At 39.4% G+C, this 20873-nt stretch overlaps 1 protein-coding gene across 1 annotated transcript in view; it reads right to left on the bottom strand.

The window, feature by feature from the left end:
- Positions 1-14240: 14240 nt before the first annotated feature.
- The window catches only part of rnf123 (ring finger protein 123), a 74995-nt gene continuing 68362 nt past the window's right edge, over positions 14241-20873 (bottom strand). The window contains exons 39-40 of the mRNA XM_072452082.1: positions 20491-20576; positions 14241-17100 (exon numbers count right to left, since the gene is read on the bottom strand). Coding sequence (XP_072308183.1) covers positions 17001-17100; positions 20491-20576 — 186 coding nt within the window. The 3' untranslated portion in view covers positions 14241-17000. The remainder of the gene's footprint in view (positions 17101-20490; positions 20577-20873) is intronic.

Here is a 20873-nt window from a genome sequence, read left to right on the forward strand (position 1 = left end):
AGATAAAAGCATAAATCTTCATTCCAAATAGGACTTTAAAAGATAGTTTCAATCATATGCACAGGCAGCTAAACAGAACTGTTTTCAGCCTGGATGTGAGGGAGGCCTGTGTGACATTTCCTCACCATCACTTTCTATAATGTTGAAGGAATGAATGAATGTGTATTGAGTCAGATTCCATTAATACTTGCAATACAAAAGTTGTCCTCTAGATGGTGGTAGCATCCTGTTGTAAAAATGTTTGGTGATATTGTAATATTATCTTCTTTTGTTAACTTTTCAATAAATTATGATTCTTGTTATGTTTCTTGGCAACTGTTTTTACTTAAGTTTAGATGTCACATGCCAATTTATTTACGAACATAATATATACATTCATGTTATATTATGTGGCATCATATTATTCTTTTAATAATACCTGCTATTTGGATTTTTCTAAATGTTGTATTCATTTATGTATGTATTTTGTATTCTCTGCAACTTGCTGATTATGGATGACCACCAGCCACCAGGGGGCGACAGTATCAGATATGCTAAAAGCTCCTGTGTAAAATGCGACCACTCCACAGCTCAAAGACATCTAATATTTGCAGCTGAACATGATAATTTACAGCCCATATGTTTGCCTGTTCACTTACGCACTCACTGCAGTTATGACACAGCTTATTGCTCTTTCAGGAAGTACTGCGGCATGCTCTTAAGGCTATGTCGGTAATCTGATATTCTCTCAATAATTATAGACCACACTGCTCCCTGTGAGACACTCATCTGTGCAAACATTTATTCATTTGACTTTGTGCTCTTATATAACACTGGGTCATTATTAGCCACAAAGTCCACCTTTACATAGGGGATAATGCACTGGTTTGAGTTGAGGTCTCTGTAGTACTTCCCTTCATTAATGGCATAAAATGTGTTAGTTTTAAATCTGTTTTGTCCTCTTGAGTAGTGTTATGTTTCTTTTGGGAAGTTACAAGATCATTTACCATTACAATACGCCATGACCAAATAACGATGTAATCCTTAATTCATTTGTATTGTCAAATATATTACCATTCTTCTGCACGACAAGCTTTTTGAAATCCTACTTTCAGCATGATATAGTTAGTTATTTTGACAATAACCTTTTTCCTTGAAGCCCCCCTGTAAAACTGCCCCCACAAATGTATTATATTATAAAATGATTAGCATGAATAATTATTTTATTTTAAACAAATAAACTGAAATGTCAGTGTTTACCTTCCCATACCCAAATCTGAATCATTTGTATGGTATTATTATTTTACTATATAATTTGCACAAATCATTACTTTGATAACTTGACCCTCTGACAAGACAAAGTTCTGGGGACAGTCCCCCAGATTCAGAACTAGAAAGTAACACATTTGGAGTACAGATTGACTTGAATTTTAACCACTCCTTTGTTTCCTAGTTTATACATGTGAAAATGAATTGAGTTTTTATGAATGAAGTATTAAGGTTAAGGTATCTCTTTATTGTCCTTGTAGGTCAAATGTATCCTCTGCATTTGACCCAGTCTTCAATGCTGCTGCAAAAACCTGTCAGGAGCAGTGCAAATCAGGCACAAACTTTTATTTGTCCCACAACAATTCCAGAGTTGCAAAGCACAGTTCAAGTACAGCAGGAGAATAGATGCATGAAATAAAAAACAAGATAAAGCAAATTCCATTCAAAACTCTCAAAAGAAAAAGGATGTTGGGGTTTGTCTTGTCCGAAAAATCACTTTATTTCAGCTCAAATCAGAGCGTTGTTGGTGTGACCCAGAATATGAAGCTTAATGGAAAAATATTAGATAATGTTGTGCTGTGGGTTCCTGTGCAGACCTCACTGGCAGATAACAAACAGTTGGAGGAGGTTGAGATGGTTACAAAATCTGTTCTTGCAACATGGAAGGAGCTGATGAAGATATACAAACTAAACAAAGATGTTCAAACCTTAAGATGTTTGGCTTATGACCAAGGTTTTGTACCGATAGAACTGACCCGAGATTCAAGGTCTGGGCTACAAAAGGTATCACGTTTTTCAGCGGATGGTAAAAGAAAATCACATGAAAATGTTGAAAGAATCCTTTGACTTTGAGAAACTGGACTTTTATAGATATTTACAAATAAGGAGTTAAGACAAAGTAATGACCATTATAATCTGTTAACCAACATTTTTATCAAGGCTTATAAATCAAAACTTTCAACAAACTTTCAAGGATCAACAACTGGAATTTGGAAATGGACCAATTTGAGAGACTTTTATTTGTTTAAATACGCCATGATTTTGTTTCTTTGGATGTTTATTTGATGTTGTTTTTTGTGTTTTTGCTCTCCGGTCATGTTCTGTTCTGTATTTTGTGTTTATTCTTTAAAAAAAACAAAAAACAGTTTTCTAAGTGTAGAGCTGAGAGTAATCAGTGGTGCGCTGATGGGGACTGGAAAGAATAGCAAGCGCTGAGTAGATTTGAAAAGTGTTAGTGTTTCTATGAAGAGCTGTGGCTCACACTCTGCACCTGAAGTCAGAGAGAAAAACTATGTGGAAGTGAAACTGATCCTGGACCTGCTGGAGGACGTCTGAATGTTCTCTCTGTTCCCGTGTGAGTGTCTCAGACAATGATGTGTTCAAATAAACTTCATGTACAAAACCTAAATTGTTCAATTACAATGTCAACTTATTGTTCAATAAATGATAGAATGATAAATGATAGTTGGATTGTTAAATGGAGAACTATTTTTTGTAGAATATATTGAACACTTGGAGGTGTCAAATAAGTAACTTGTATCGCTTATTAATGAGCTGACCTGCTTTTGGGTTATTGTGTCAGTGGCATAACATTGTTTCAGCTCATTATTGTTTATCGAGATACTTTCTGAAACAACACATCACACTTTCAAAATGTTTACTGTGACAAGCCAAGTTGAATTCGCCCATTAATTGAAGAAGGTTCAAGGGGCCGTTCTCCCCATGTCTGAGTGGGCTTTCTCCCATTAACCGACTGTAATTAACCATGTACAACAGGGTATTGTGTTTGCCATTTTATTGTTTTATGTTTTTGCTCTGATTTTATTTTACGGGGTTTATTGTTTGAGCTATTTTAGGACTAGTCTGATGATTATGCTTTTTTTTTTTTTACGTGTGTGCAGCACTTTGGAAACCACTCTGTTTAAATAAAGAGCATTTTGATTTGAAAATTGTTGTACTGCTGCAAGGAGGAATCAAAAGCAGAACACAATGTTTCCTATGGCGATGAATAAAAGTATACCTCGACTTTAAATCAATGCAGTATGTGCAGATTTTATTGGTATTGTAAGCTCATGGACCTGATAACTAATGTCAATATTTCTGCTTTATCATTGCTGGATTCAACAGAATACTACAGAAGTACCATCATGTCATCTGAGGAATAAACAACAGTATAGTTATGTGTAGTCCATCCACTTTTTTGTTCATTATTGATGCACCGTTTTGACATAATCTTGCCAGCAAACATTGACAAATCACAATTAAGATAAGATAAGATATTCCTTTATTGTCCCACATGGGGAAATTTCATTGATGCAACGCAGGTAGATACAGAGGCAGATACAGAAGAACAGAACAGATCACTTATAGGAAGTTTGAAAAACACTTTCAGTAGATAAACTCCTATAGACAAAATCTCCCATTTCCCAACAAGGGATGGAGGGGAAAAATAATAAAGATACAAATAAATAATAAATAAATACCATTGCATGTGATCACGACAGTAATTGCACATGAATTCCACATTAATGAATTGTCAAGAAATTACACATGAATCAATGCTATTACTTAACAGTCAGAGAACATAATTCAACTTAGAATATTAAACGACACAGAAACGTCAGTCTTTTGTGTGGCTTGCAAGGGAGAGGAAGGCTTAGCCGAGTCAAGATGTTGTAAGCAACCTGAACGACTCTCCAAAATCACTCTCAGCGTTCCTCCCTTTTACAAGTCATTTTATTAAAATCACACATAAAAAGGAGGCGGGTCACATTTCTCATTGGTCAGCTTCACATCAAGGCACTTGTCTTTTACGACTCTTTGGTATTATCTTTAGAGATAAAAACCTTGGTGAATGTTCTACCCATCTGGTCCCCAGGATGGGAGGAACATTCCTCACGGCTGCTTCTACAACATCTTCACACATGTTATTAGAAAAACATGCCTTTCCCTCCCCCCAGGCTAATGATGCAGATAACTTTTAACACACAAATATAATCATATATTTACATTTTATCACATTCCCCTCCTGTTTATCAAAGCATTAGCCCACTTTCTCACATCCGAACACATCACTCTTTTCAGTTTTCAACATGTTTTTCATATTGGTGTGAACATAATACATTTTACACTCAAAGGGTCATGCACATTAATACTTGTCAGTTTCATCTTCTTCTATAGCTACTAAGGCATAACTATGATGCCCTCGGCTTGTGATTGCTTCTTCCACTGTACGTTCTATAGTGTGTCTACACATTGGTATGCAACAACATCCACAAAACACAAAACAGGCAATTATTACCAACAGTGAGGTCAGTACCGGAACCACGATACCAGTCCACCTGCCGAACCAGCTTTCTAACCATTCTGAGATTTTATTGTCTATTCCAGTGTGTTCTTTCATTTTTCTAGACATAGTTCTCAATTGTGACAGAGTGTTTGTGACTGAGCCGTCCGCGGCTGTATTATTAGGAATGAATGTACAACATTGACCTTTGAAAATCGAACAAACTCCTTTCTTTTCAGCTAATAACATGTCTACTGCCATTCGAGTTTGCCACGCCATTAAAGCGGTGTGATGCAACTGTGACCCGAGAGCAAGTCCTAAATTGTGAGTCAGATTAGTCAACCTTTGTAATTGGAAAGACAGATAATTAATTCTGTCCACATTTTTGTGCGGCGTGATGGGAAATATCGCAGAGACAAGCGGAAGGCCCTCAAACCCTGCTGCTATTTGGTCAGCCAGCTTATACTCATCAGGGACTCCTCTGGGTACCCCAATAGGATCTATATACGTAGTATCAGGTGCTACTGGGAGCATACCAGATTGTCCACTAACGTCTCGCCTTGACCTTTCAGTATGGTTCTGGGTGATGCTTGTTATGACCGCGGCTGGCCACAAGAGCGATACATAGGCACAGAGTCCTACTCCCTTTGCTTCCAAGTGTCCTCTCAGCACGGTGTCCCCACACCACCACCATACATCCTGGCGTTGGGTATCCAAGAGACCTCCTCCCGCTATCTGCACAGTTAGGTTACACATATGAACTGGTACATTTCCCATCTTAAGGCATATTTCATTAACTTTGCATGTAGTTATGTTGTAGCAGACAAAAAAGGCGCTTTTAGGTAATGTAAACAATGGCGGTTGCATATTATTTGTCAATTTTGGAAATGCTCTGTCATAATTGGCACATAGTTTATTATTCATGGTTCTGTTGGCTAGGTGCTGGACGCATGTCGTGTTTACATTATCGCATCTACTAATAATAACTGTGGTCGTGCTGTCATGCATATTATGCAATCCTTTCGCAGAGGTCTTGCCACTGCTAATGCTTCTTGTATCCACATATTTGTTGCAATATGTGCACCCGTTGCCATGTATAGAAAGGTGTCTGGCGTTAATTGCTTTCTATTGGTAACTATTATGGATCCCCGCATTGCCCTTCCTACTGTGTCTAGTGTCTGAGCCTGGGCCTGATTGCTTGAAATCGCTACAACACATACAAGAATATGACAGAATGGATCCAGAGCTGGTCCTGGAACCCACCAATACAGTCTGAATACTTCACATTCTGTCTTATTTTGATGATTGTGTAGATTTACCGTTATTAACACATTACCACTAGTCTGAGCCATTTCTATTTTACCTTTCCATCTTTGTGCGGCGGCTGTAGTAGCGTATGGCTCCCATGATTTTCCTGAATATGCCATTGTGTTTTCCCAGCTACTATCTTGCTGCCCCACCATCATATACATTTCATACTCTTCTACATCAATTTGATCACTTATTTTCTTCCCCCTGTATTTCAGATCTGCGTATGGAATTTCAAAAATGAATGTTTCATTCACAGGTATACACAATTGTGGCATCCAAGTGGATGCTGATCTATTAGAACATGGGTTGGGTGCCCAGAGTACCTTTGGCTTGCTGTTTGTTCTCTCACGTGGTCCCGACTGTCCGATGCATAATACAGGTGTCAGCACCCATATTACCGCCGTCGCTGCGATGATGATAACACGTACGTCTTTTTGCTGTCTCTGGCTCCCGTTCATTGTAGCAGAGTGTAGCACTTTACGCGCTGTGGCCTCTGTGTTCACTGCATACAAAAATGAAGAATACACTGAAGTCCTGAGTCTTGTAGATCTTATGGATCTGCCGCTGTGTTGTCCGCCGCTGTGTTGTCCGGCGCTGTGTTGTCCGGCGCTGTGTTGTCCAGACATTTCTCTCACTTTCCCATGAGAGCACCCATGTTCTCGTCCCTCCAATGGTCGGTGTGAGGACGACACGGTGTGGCTCCGTCCACTGGCTGTCCCACTTGGATCGTCTCTGTAAACACCACATCTCCAACACGTTCTGCTGCGGTAATAAACAAAGTCTTTTCGACAGTTCAGTGTATTTCAAACAGTTTTCTTGTTTACAATTTTTTTTTTAGTAATTATTGATTCGGAACATTTGTTTACATCCCTCCATTTGATAAATGGCTTTGCCCATTTCTCAAACTTCTACATAATTCTACATTTAAACAAAATTCAATAATCCAGATAGTTTACAACGTTCACTAATCCAGGATGTAATCAAGGAAGAGATGGAATTGCGTCTGTCACTCCACTCCGCAATGTCACCTCTTGACCTTTCACAGTTCAGTGGTCACATCCCTGGCTGAGCCCCCCCTTCCACGGCGCTGGGCCCCCCCTGTGTGTCTGTAATCCGACACTGCCAAACTCTGTTTTACCACCATTTGTTTCAAACTCCAAATGTTTCAAACTCTAAATGTTTGGTCTCCACGTGTGCGCGCGTATGTATGTGTGTATGTATGTGCAATACAAATACATCAAACAATAATAATTATCTCAATAATTCCCCCGTTGAGCTGGCCATAAGGGTCAGTTCACAACTTAGAATTCTTCACATAATTAATAATTTCACATCTCCTCTGTGGTGTGGCCTGAATAAAGTCACCCATCTAATGTAATATGTGCTAATCTTCTATATGTGCTTCAGGTGAGTTCCAAACTCAATCTCTCACACCTGCTCATGTGGTGCTTTACAAACATTGTGTATTAGTTTGTTCTAGCAAGTCTATATGTGTATAACCATCAAAATGATTCTAAACCTTCCCCTTGTACATAAGGCACATCATTTTATCAGTCTAACCATCTCTTGCCTCCGTCCTGAGTCCTATAATGTTTAAGTCCTGTTATCACTGGTTTTCATAACTTCTATAACGTCTAAATTTAGATGATATTGTCTTATTTAAATCTATTCAATTCTTGATTGAATCTCCACAATCCTTCAGGCATTTACTTTAGAATGTCAAATTCTTTCCCTGTTAATTTTAACTTTTCCTATTACCCATCACGTCAACCCCCCCTGAGGTGGTGTTGCTGTTAATTGTCACTGATACGTAAAGATAACGGACATCTTGTCCATCCTTTCCTCTTGCTAATCTGCTTTCTCCCTTCTCCTGTGTTTTCCCAGTCTTTAGCTCGTCTGTTATCTTTGACTATCTGTCCCATATCCTCCCACCTGGCATTGTTTGCTTTAGTTAATGGCAGATGCCGTTTTTCCTGGGAGGACATTAGCAATGTTACGTTTTCACTCACGTCTACATCGCAATACGAGGTTCCCTCATGATAATACAGATTAGTCATTGTAATAATCTGCGGACCTAGTTTATTCACAGCTTCGTCGTAAGTCATGTCTGGTCCTGGTGTGGCTTTGTAACGCAACGTCATTTGTAACTGATCTCGCTTTCTAATGTCACGGGGGCTGGTTGTGTTTTCTTTTGCCAATGTCAACAGTGTGGTTACTATTTCTCCTGAGTCACCTGTAGGTAAATCTAGTGTCCATGAATAGTATGGCAATCCTGTCCGTTCTGTGACATATGCTCCGCTGATGGGTTCATGTAACGGGTGTTTCATAACGGTCATTGTCCCGTCTGTCAGAGGCACTATTGCCATTTCTAGTGCTGTTGTTAGGTCTCTTTCTAAAAGATTATGCGGACACTTTGAATCCATCACAGCTGTTGCTAAAATTTCTTCCCCTGTCTCTTCCCACCTAAATTTAGTAGGTACACTCAGTGGATTTCTTTTTGTTTGTCCATTTGCTGATATCATCTTTACTACAGCCTCCCCTGGTGCAGTCACACCTACACTGTCCGTTCTGCTCCTGTGTCGACTAAGAATATCAGTAATTTCCCATTTACCCATATCGTCACTTCAGGCCTGTGTTTATAGTTGACATATTCTAAATTTAAAAACATTTCTGTCTCTTCGTCCCCCTCATTCTTTGTCTGTTTCTTGTCCAAGCCACCCTCCTTTGTCCTGCACTCACTTTTCCTATCTAGTCATGCCTCTTCCTCTTCTTCACTATCCTCCTCAGTTCTTCTCCTGTCCCTCTTTTTGTGGCATTTATTCGCCACATGTCCAGTTTTGTGACAGAGAAAACACTTTCCCAATTTCCAATCCTCCTCTCTTTGTTCCTCTCTTTTCTTATCTCTATATCCCCCTCTGTAACCTGTTTTTCCCCTTGCTCCCCTCTTTCCTACGCTTGTCTGGACGCATTCTTCTAATGGCACCATAACATACGCCTCTGTTAATTTACTTTTTTTCTGTTTTTCTTTTTCCACTGATTCTGCATGCACTGCTTGTTCTGTGAACTGTTCGAGTGTTCCTGTTGCCATATGTACATCATTTTTCTTCAGCCACCATTGGATTTGGGGCTTAAGTCCGTCCATTACTGCTCTTTTCAACTGCTGCTGATAAACGCTATCAGCCGCTGCGTCTTCTGGGATTCCACTGTTATCTTTAAATATCCCCGTAAGCCTGCATCTAAACTCTTGAACTGTTTCTCCATCCCCCTGTTTAGTTTGCGCTATCTTCAGGTAATCCGCCGGCCTCGTAAAATGTGCCCTTGCCCTGCCCCAAACTCCCCCTCCTGCTCCTTCTTGCACTCTGGCCATTGTCGTAGCCCCATCCCCCGGTACATCATTATATGGTCTAGCTACTCCTGCATTAAACGGATCCCAATTCCCCTTTAATTGTATCCAATGAAGGCCCAGAAGTTGCATTAGAACATGTTGTATTTCTGCCTCATTTAGTCTGTACTGTGTTATCAGGAGTGATAATTCATTAAGACATCTATCAATGTGTACATTTCGTTTCGTTACTCCCTCTAGAGCGGCCTTAACATCACCTAAAGTCCATGTCCTGTACACGTATGTCGTCCCTCCCGCCCCGTCTGGGACTTCAATTGCTGGATATGCCTCTGCTGTTGAATATTCCTCACAGTATCTTTGAGGTTTCTTTAAACTTTCACGATCCCGCTCGATCCTTCCTTAAATGGATCAGCCTGCACTAATTTTGCTCCCTCTGGGGCATAATCTACGGGAACTCTTAACGTAGGTAGTGCTGGATACAATTTTGATACTGGCTTTGGGTAAGTATTATATGGAGGAGGACTTTGTTCTACCGGTAATTTTGCTTCCCAATTTTGAGCTCTTTTCTGTTGTCTAAAAGTTGACACACTCTCTTCGTCATGTGAATGTGCCTCTACTGCTTCCTGGATTTCCCCTGGTCCTGGTCCCGCCTCCTCCCCCGGCACCAGCAGTGGGGGTCGTCGCTGCGGCCAATTTTCCCCAATATTATCTTCTTTTCTAGCAACTGCAAAAATACCGGTTCTTTTTTCCAGTATTTCCTTTCTTTCTGCTCGTGATCTGGATTCTTTTAACCAGGCCTGAGCGGCTATTATCTGTTTTCCTGGGTTTTGTTTAGTTCTTCCCTTCATGCCATCATGAGTTATCAACCCTCCCATTAATCTTTCTGTCGCTTCTACTCCTAAAGTCCCATTAAACCCGTATTTCTTCCTCCATTTTTGGAGAAATTTTACAGTTTCTGGATTATACTTGCGCATCCATTCAGCATCTGTCAGATCCTCATCTCTTTTGACCTTTCTTTTGTCTTTTGGTCTTACAGTTTGGGGTGACAATTCTGGCTCCATCATTATGTGGTCTCGGTCGTCTGAGAGAGATGCTACTTGCTTTACAGTCACGGTTAATGTCAAGCTTCTAGAGAAATTCCTTATTAGATTTCTCCGGACATAAACGTGGTGTTTAAGATTCACCCGTGACTGCAAATTTTAGATCTCTCAGAATAACGCCTTGTGACCCTTGTATGATTAATTGTGATTCACACTTGTTAGTTAATCACTTATTAATCCTCATTCACACATTCACACTTCTCTCTTACTTACTTCGCTCGTGCACAGCGCTTACATTCACACATATTTCCTCAGTAATATTAAACTGGGTATTTCCTCAGTAATACCTAAACTGCGTATTTCCTCAGTAATATTAAACTGGGTATTTCCTCAGTAATACCTAAACTGCATATTTCCTCAGTAATATGAAACTGGGTATTTCCTCAGTAATACCTAACTGCCTGCAATATTTCCTCAGTAATATTAAACTAAATGCATAAAACGTTTTATGGCTAACTCTTTTTCACACAAAATTTTTCTGACCTCTTTGTCGTCTGTTCTCCGCTGACTCGAAACGACGGGCTGTCCTCGCGGAGAATGAGGCGCTGATGGGTGGCCACGGGAAAAGTGGACTTCCTTTAGCTGTGCACAGACTTCACCGATTTGCAGTTCACTCTCCACGAAGAACAGCTTGTCATCCGGCTCGAAGGACCACTAAAATGTCAAGAAATTACACATGAATCAATGCTATTACTTAACAGTCAGAGAACATAATTCAACTTAGAATATTAAACGACACAGAAACGTCAGTCTTTTGTGTGGCTTGCAAGGGAGAGGAAGGCTTAGCCGAGTCAAGATGTTGTAAGCAACCTGAACGACTTTCCAAAATCACTCTCAGCGTTTCTCCCTCTTACAAGTCATTTTATTAAAATCACACATAAAAAGGAGGCAGGTCACATTTCTCATTGGTCAGCTTCACATTAAGGCACTTGTCTTTTACGACTCTTTGGTATTATCTTTAGAGATAAAAACCTTGGTGAATGTTCTACCCATCTGGTTCCCAGGATGGGAGGAACATTCCTCACGGCTGCTTCTACAACATCTTCACACATGTTATTAGAAAAACATGCCTTTCCCTCCCCCCAGGCTAATGATGCAGATAACTTTTAACACACAAATATAATCATATATTTACATTTTATCACATGAATTAATTAAGACAATGACTTAATGCAAATGAAAACAAACAAGCTCTAAAACAGTGATGTGTTGAGTCGGACCAGCTATTGCCTGAAATGCCGTACGTTAATGAAGTACATGTTTTTCTTTATTTCGCCCATTTCCATGTTCAACAAAGAATAGCATCTAAACATGGCCAGCAGCAGCATGGGTCTGGAGCAGCACAGTGGCACTTCAGAACATTGTTTATTGGACTTGCCCCTCGCCCACAGCCTCACCCATGCAGCTGCTCTCACGAGTCACGGGCACTGAAAATACACTAGTATCATGAAAAGAAAAGCCACACTTCTGTCAGCTGTGGCTACAAAAGTTACCACCAGTAAATGTGATTGTCTCAAAACTCTGGCATGTCCTGGAGTTTGAGATGGTTTACTGCTTTCATTATGAAGTTTTATTCAATTGAAAATCTAAATATGTATTTTGAAATTGCAATTTGCAAATAAAAATGCATCATTTAATTGTGACACGTATTTAGACATTTCTATTGATAATTGAAATGCATGTTTTAATTGCATTTCAAAATTTTGAAAATGTATTGTGATTTTTAAAAAGAGTTCGACCCCTCATGCTTATGTACTTGCAATTAAATATCTTGTTTTCCTCCTAAATATTCTCATATATCTCAACTTTTGCGACTTTCATATTTTAAAAGATTAAAAAGCTAAATGCATGTTAAAATTCAATACAGTTTGGCAAAAAAGACAGTTTTTATGTCACTTTATATATATTTTATATTTAATTTGATTAATTCAGAAGTAATTTTGTAGTTGTACATGGAGTTTTAAACCAGGTGAACGGTAAATGGTGAAGTAAGTATATTTGAACTAAACTCTGCTAAAGCCTTTCACTGACCCATCTTTCACATTGACCCACTTCCTTTGTTTAGAGCACAGACCCTCAGCATGTAGCCATTTGTCCACAGGTCGTGTCCCGCTCTGCTTCTTCATCGATCTGGGGGTAAAAGGAAGGCTCTTGTTCCACTATAAATACTCACTGCTATCGATGCCCTTGTGCAGTCCTCCGACTCTCCCCTCGCCCGGCTCTTTTTGTGCCATCAACGCCTTCTTGCCATCTCGCGTCCCCTTGCTGCTATTTTAGCTCCAATCCATAAACTGGACACTGGGCTTGAGTCAGGCAGCTGTATGAGCTTTAGATCAGACAGGCCAGCACGTGCCACAAAAACACTACAAACTGTGACATGGTCAAATATACAACTTGATAGAAGGATTGCTTCTGGGACATTGTAAAATAAATAAGTTTATAATTATGTACAATAAACCTGCTTTACGACACTATTTAGAAAGGTGATATTCATGAAGTTCAAAAAAAAGGTGTGTATGTGTGTATGTGTGCGTGCGTGTGAGTGTAATGCTGTGGTTCTTCCAGGTGGGGCTCAGCTGAAGGGAAAGCCCAAGGGGTGAGGGGGGAGTCAAAGTCTGGGCACACGCTGGAGTCTGAGCCACTGTGACTCAAAGACAAATTTGATTCAGAAAACTACAGCCTGTGCCGCTTGTTCAAATCCGGTTCTCCACCATTTGCCGCATGTCATTTCTCTCTTGGCGTCTAAATGAAACTAAGACTTTGTGCTTTCTGACTTAGGTTAACTAATGCCAATATAAAGCAAAGTTTGCTGCATAAGAAAAAAACGGGTTAATTTTCCAGTGTTTTTAGTTGAAAAAAGTCAAGGCACCCTGCTGGTGCCTGTGTGCAGATTTTATCAGGCAATATACATTGTTTTGTGGTCAACAAAAAAAGAAGCTAATTAAGACATTATTATACTGAGTATATATATATATATATATATATATATATATATATATATATATATATATATATATATATATATATATATATCAGTACAGTACAGTATAAAAAGTATTTAGTCCAAATATTCAAAATGCATGTACAAACACACACATCTAAAATTGTGTTTTCAATTTAGGGAGGACACAATAAATCAAATTAAATCAAAGTTACATTTGATTTAACAATCATATTTCAAAACAATATAAATACTTTTTCATGTTGTAGATGTGTGGCTAAAAACAACTGAACATTTCTGTTCAAAACCTTCTGTTTGACAGCTGTGTCACTTCTGGTACAATAAAGATTGTGGGATGTAAAGAAGTCGTCCTCTTCAAGTGACAGCCTTGATGATAGCCTTTCAAATGTCATTCTAATGTCACTGTTCGCCTTTACCTTTAATGGTGCTAAAATGAGCTACAATGATAGAATAATCATGAGAAAAAATATGAAAGTGTTCAGTGGACTTTAGGTGAAAAGATAGTTTTTTTTTTTAATGTAAAATTACTTTCAATTTTAAAGCTTTAGACAAACGGCTGAACTAAAGACATTTCGCCTCCAACACTGACATTAGGCCATTCCACAGTGTGAATGTTGACCAAGCTGTGTCATACATTTATATTATATTTCTGTGTCATATTTAGCATATGGGACACGATATTCTTACTGTGTACTTTCTGTATACTTTCTCATTATCTGTTACAAACCATCTTAAAGCTGATTTCATGCAAGCAACAGCAGGAAGAGATAAAATGTTGTGTTACTTATCTTTCTATAGAACTTTGTGTTTTTGGACAATACACAAGTCAAAAAATAGTACAACATTAATGTGGGATTTGTGTTTTCAAAGGCAACTTAAGGATAGTATTATTTTACACTTCACTGAATCTTTTCTTTGGGGAAGAAATCTCATTTGTTGTCGTGAAAACAGGACAACCTTGAAAAAATGGCGAGCAAGGAGGCTGTAAACTGGTTTGAATAAATAATTTAATGCAGTTACACAGTCCATACATTTTGTGCACTCACAATGAAGAGACAATTAGCTATAAGCCCTTCTCTCTCTACCTATGTTCCCTCCACATCCCCCAGTAAGATAAATGTCAAAACAAACGCAAACATCTGTTGAATATTGCTTAGTGCCGCCATCACAGTCATTTAAACACAAGCGCACTCTGTAAACCCAAATGATAGGCAATCCATTCACTCAAATACATGCTTAGAATACATATTATTATAGTACCACTATCTCCCAAACACTGGAGGAGAGAAAATCCACTCCTGGACACGAGCTGAAACATGCCATTGACTATATCACTTTTGCCTGTCAAAGAAAAATGTTTTGATTTTAGACACAGTTTAAGCTTCATTCAGTTCATCTTAGAGCTTTGGAGAGAAATTAATATTATAATAGAACAATGGACAAAGAGAGAAATGCATATGTTCAAAATCTGAATTTGATGTAAGCCCAAGGTAAATTTGTAAGTGCAAAAATAAGATGGGGTACAATATAAGTCATCTATAAACAGCAACCCTCCCAACTCTCTAAGCAAAAGTACTTCAAAAGGTAAACATGAATATAAACATACAACATAGGTAATAGTATCTCTATTGATAGTTTGGTGTGGAGTTACTCATCACTGCACAAACCGGCATCAAAACGGTTTATTTGCGGTCTTTTAGCATCACCTTGTAATGGCCTACGATCAACAGAGTACAATCGCTAATCGAATTTATAGATCAGAGTATCCCGTCTTACATACAGCTGTCAAACACATATCACCTGTAACTGCAACATTTTGCTGGTGGTCTTTTATTTTTTGACGTTACTGTGCACCATACTATTTGAAAGCAGTGTCTCTGAGCCGTCTGCAGTGTCTCTGATCCGTCTGCAGTGTCTCTGATCCGTCTGCAGTATCGTCTCTGATCCGTCTGCAGTATCGTCTCTGATCCGTCTGCAGTACTGAAAGGACGATGTGCTACAGCGGTACCAACCAGTAGAATTCCATGAGCATATTATGATTTAATTGTTTACAGAGGCTTTCAGACACGGGCCTAATTTATCTTGTTTATCGTCCTGTTTATACAGTTAGAATGACAGTAGACTTCCTCCTTGGCCCGTAAACGATGACATTTATTATGGATGCATAGGAGACTACTTTGTAAACTAGTGAAGGTGACGTTTAGTGCAGAGTCTGGAGAAAAAGGGTGTACACAAGGTGACAGTTTGAGGTGATTTTTGAGCAAATATGACAGCTCATCCTCACACTTGAGGACAGGGCTCAGTTTTTCTTAGAACTCAGGGCCCTGTCTTTTCAGTGTGTGATATAAGTGCTGAACAGGAAACTGTGCGTCCCCTTCACATCGTGAGCTTTTGATTTTACACAACAATAAATCAGTTTGGGCTCTCGCAAAAACAAAGGAAACATCCGAAAAAAGCAAGTAGCAAGATTCAAGCAATGTATCATCTTGAGCACAACCAGCATTTGATTTAAACTGACAGCCAGTAAAATATCACTGAACTGGACAAATAGAAAAAAGTCAGCAGATTGAACAAATGTATCTCAAAAAGCAAAAAGTAAATCATTAACCATGAGTCACTAATGCCATTTGTGGGCTGGTAATTGATATAGCCATTTGACATGTTACAAGGTTTTTATCAATCTATTAAGTGATTTATTTGACAAGGACGGTGTACATTATTACACATTACTGTAAATGTACCAGAATTAGCCAAAAGGCAATATTTAATCTGTTAAAATAGTCCTAAAACCAACAGTAATGACAGTAATATCTGTATAACAACAATTATGTCTACATAGTTTTAATTACCTTTTTAGTTTGTAATAAATGAACGGATGAAAATATATTTAATACTGCCCTAATGGAGAACGCCTACAGTTTAAACCAGGCTGCTGTGAGCCAGTGTTTATTGCAGTTCATCAAATTGATCGAATTGCGCATTCATTTCTACCGTGCAAGACAGTCTGTGACTGCTTATGATCAGCTTTTAAGATGTTTGGACAACATTAACTGTAACAAACCTTTATACGCCGAACCTATTTAGATCACTGGCAGATTAATAGTAAAAAAGGGACCTTTAAAATACAAGTACGTCCTGTACATAAATGCATTTGATGATGATGATTGAAGTTAAAATTGTAATTGTATGAGCTTACATATTTATATACTGTATGTAGTTTATATAAACCTGTACAATTTAAATGGTTATATTTTGCATTGTCATGACTTTTATCATTTATATACAGAAATGCTTTAAAACAAAGAATCTCAAAGTGGGTTCTGACGATTTGGTTTGTATGTTTTTCTAATTAGATTTGAAATGAAAATAGTTAGGTTAAAATGGCAAAATTAGATGAACTTAATTGCTTTATGAGTAAACTCAACACCAACAACACACATCTTTGTAACATACCGTAACAAAAGTACAAAGCATATGTGGCATTTTTGATGTGCTGCTCATTTACATTTCCCCCACTAAATAGTGACAGTAATTCTACTTGTACTATGTCCCTTTCATTGACATACCATGTATACTCATAAATACAGTACAGAGGTTTGGAAAATCTTTGGGTTTATTGATATGTCAGAGAGAGTAGCTCTTTTGAGCATTGAGTTTGGAGTTCACTATACATGTCCAGTACATGTATTATTCTAAAGGATTCCTGCAGCCCAGTGTGTATTTGGAGTTGGTTCATGCTCTTGCAGTTTGTTAGGATCCTTGAGGTTTGCTGTAGTCCTCGACCCCTGTGATGGTGGCTTTGCAGAAGAAACAGTCCTTGTTGTTCATCAGATGTTGATTGATGCAGGCTCTGAGCAGACACAAGGACAAACAATTTTTTTTTAATCTCATTTAATGAGAGCGTGATCAGACTCAGCTTCACATGAGGTCAAGTCTGTCTCATTTTAAAAAGAGGGTTCATATTATTATACCTATACTTCTTATTTACTGTGACCAGAGCACTTTGTATTATTGTACCTTATTCCTATTGCTTACAATAACAAATTAACTTGGGTCTGTCTAAATGTATTACATCTGTCCTACTTGATTATTTAATCATTTCTTGCTGTAAGTTTTGACATGCTGCTGACCAACTGGAAAATAATACACTAAATTCTCTGATATCAGGTTCTACTGAAATGTTTACATGTGTTCAGATTAGGTTAATTTAGTAACTTCATTTCTCTGCAATATAAATCAATGGATAAAATGTTGCTCTTGATTAAAATTGATTAAAAGTGAGATTAAATCTGTAACGTATCTCAAATGTGCTGGGCAAGTGTGCAGAATCAGCTCATGGTTCACTCCTTGAGTAAGAGTTCTCAATCAAAACCAAACAAATCCATAAGGCTGCTGAGCTGACGTGCCAGCTAAGCTAAATCAAGCCAAGCTCCAGGATAACATGAAATATGCATCGAGGTATGAATTGGACCAAGGTCAGTGGTAGATGGGTCTGCAGGTTTGTCCACGATCAGCAGTAAGTAAACAGCTGACTCACTCATTATTAAATACACATAGCATCTAGCATCTCAGTATTCTTGGACATGAAGTACTTTTTTAAGACAAATTATATCTAAAGCTTTGTATTGATTTGTGATTTAGAAACGTTTTATGAAATTCTGGTGGATAGTGTTTATTTTTTTGATTTTGTCCGTTGTTTAATCAATGGGGCCCAAAGGTGAATGAGCGTTTGAGACAGCAGCGCTCAGAGAGTAAGAGAGTTGTGTTAATACATGGAGGCACTGAAACATGTAAGAAAACAGCAGGCCAAGACTTTTTTCTTTTCTTCAATCACGGGCTGTGGATAAACCAGTTAGGGCTGATAATGGCTGAATTATCTACAAAGAGAGCACGTTGCACTGATGATTTTCCAATTTTAAATTCCAAGGGTGACTAAAATTGAAAAAGCAAGTTTAGTTAATTAATTCTTCAACTGCACATATTCACGTCGAAGTGGTTAATGATAAAAGAGCTCTGTCCTTCAAGCGTCTCCATGGAAGCTGTTCTTCAAAATTAAAAGCGTCCCATGAACCCTAAGTGCTCCCAAGCGATCTTCTTTTTCGATGAAACATACATAATGTAATCAGCGGGTGAGTATATTGAAATAAAAATACATGCTGGGAAATGTGAAAATCATAAATAGGAAGCTGGAAAGCCAAAACGGCGGTCGTGTGGACTAATAAACGAATAAAGCTTGTTTTCTACAAGCTCGAAAAATAGTGAGTCCACAGCAGCATTCTTATTTAAATTATTATGAGCGGCTTAGTTGTTTACCCAAGCTGAGTTTTTGCTTATTTTTGCTTATTTCTTTCAAATGCAAACGCTTTCAAAAGCCAGTCTAATTCAAACCTTTTTCTAAATTTATGTTCTTTCTCCAAAGACGCCGCTGAATAGACATATCTATAAGACGCAGGTGTGTGTGTGTGTGTGTATGTGTGTGTGTATGTGTATGTGTGTGAGAGCATGCGTGTATGTGTGTGTGTGTGTGTGTGTGTGAGAGCATGCGTGTATGTGTGTGTGTGTGTGTGTGTGTGTGTGAGCGTGTGCGTGTGTGTGTGTGAGAGCATGCGTGTGTGTGAGCGTGTGTGTGTGTGTCTGTGTGTGTGTGTGTGTGTGTGTGTGAGAGCATGCGTGTATGTGTGTGTGTGTGTGTGTGTGTGTATGTGTATGTGTGTGAGAGCATGCGTGTATGTGTGTGTGTGTGTGTGTGTGTGTGTGTGTGAGCGTGTGCGTGTGTGTGTGTGAGAGCATGCGTGTGTGTGTGTGTCTGTGTGTGTGAGCGTGTGTGTGTGTGTCTGTGTGTGTGTGTGTGTGTGAGAGCATGCGTGTATGTGTGTGTGTGTGTGTGTGTGTCTGTGTGTGTGTGTGTGTGTGAGAGCATGCGTGTGTGTGTGTGTCTGTGTGTGTGAGCGTGTGTGTGTGTGTCTGTGTGTGTGTGTGTGTGTGTGAGAGCATGCGTGTATGTGTGTGTGTGTGTGTGTGTGTGTGAGAGCATGCGTGTATGTGTGTGTGTGTGTGTGTGTGTGTGTGAGAGCATGCGTGTATGTGTGTGTGTGTGTGTGTGTGTGTGAGCATGCGTGTATGTGTGTGTGTGTGTGTGAGCATGCGTGTATGTGTGTGTGTGTGTGTGTGTGAGAGCATGCGTGTATGTGTGTGTGTGTGTGTGTGTGTGTGTGTGTGTGAGCGTGTGCGTGTGTGTGTGTGAGAGCATGCGTGTGTGTGTGTGTCTGTGTGTGTGAGCGTGTGTGTGTGTGTCTGTGTGTGTGTGTGTGTGTGAGAGCATGCGTGTATGTGTGTGTGTGTGTGTGTGTGTCTGTGTGTGTGAGCGTGTGTGTGTGTGTGTGTGTGTCTGTGTGTGTGTGTGTGTGTGAGAGCATGCGTGTGTGTGTGTGTCTGTGTGTGTGAGCGTGTGTGTGTGTGTCTGTGTGTGTGTGTGAGAGCATGCGTGTATGTGTGTGTGTGTGTGTGTGTGTGTGTGAGAGCATGCGTGTATGTGTGTGTGTGTGTGTGTGTGTGTGTGAGAGCATGCGTGTATGTGTGTGTGTGTGTGTGTGTGTGAGAGCATGCGTGTATGTGTGTGTGTGTGTGTGTGTGAGAGCATGCGTGTATGTGTGTGTGTGTGTGTGTGTGTGTGAGAGCATGCGTGTGTGTGTGTGTCTGTGTGTGTGTGTGTGTGAGCGTGTGCGTGTGTGTGTGTGTGAGAGCATGCGTGTGTGTGTCTGTGTGTGTGTGTGTGTGAGAGCATGCGTGTGTGTGTGTGTCTGTGTGTGTGTGTGTGAGCGTGTGTGTGTGTGTGTGTGTGTGTGTGAGAGCATGCGTGTATGTGTGTGTGTGTGAGAGCATGCGTGTATGTGTGTGTGTGTGTGTGTGTGTGAGAGCATGCGTGTATGTGTGTGTGTGTGTGTGTGTGTGTGTGAGAGCATGCGTGTATGTGTGTGTGTGTGTGTGTGTGTGTGAGAGCATGCGTGTATGTGTGTGTGTGTGTGTGTGTGTGAGAGCATGCGTGTATGTGTGTGTATGTGTGTGTGTGTGTGTGTGTGTGTGTGAGAGCATGCGTGTATGTGTGTGTGTGTGTGTGTGTGTGTGTGAGAGCATGCGTGTATGTGTGTGTGTGTGTGTGTGAGAGCATGCGTGTATGTGTGTGTGTGTGTGTGTGTGTGTGAGAGCATGCGTGTATGTGTGTGTGTACTTTCAAACTCACTTGCAGGATTTGTGAGAACATGGCTTGAAGATAGCAGAGATGGAGTGAGCGTAGCAGATGGGGCAGAGGTCTTCTTCACATGTCGGCTGTAAGAAAAGATTTCAGAATTTTATCTTTTAAAATCTCAAGTAGAAAATAAAATACTAAAAAGTTTCAATGTTTCAAAAGTTCAAAGTTTCTGGACAATGTTGTTCAAATCAAAACGGAGGATACCAATGTTTTCACACAGTACCACCAATTAAAAGTAAGATATCATGCAATTTATGTTGAAAAGTATCCATAACCAGCTTCCTCTGCCACGGATCTCTTCCACATCACCAGAGAGTTTTGCTTTACGCCCTGATGTTTGCATAGTTTCACTGATTTATGAAATACATTGCTAT

The sequence above is a fragment of the Eucyclogobius newberryi genome, unplaced genomic scaffold, assembly GCF_026437365.1.
Source record: "Eucyclogobius newberryi isolate DKJ021-1_F unplaced genomic scaffold, fEucNew1.0.hap1 SCAF_19, whole genome shotgun sequence".
NCBI classification, from domain to species: domain Eukaryota; kingdom Metazoa; phylum Chordata; class Actinopteri; order Gobiiformes; family Gobiidae; genus Eucyclogobius; species Eucyclogobius newberryi.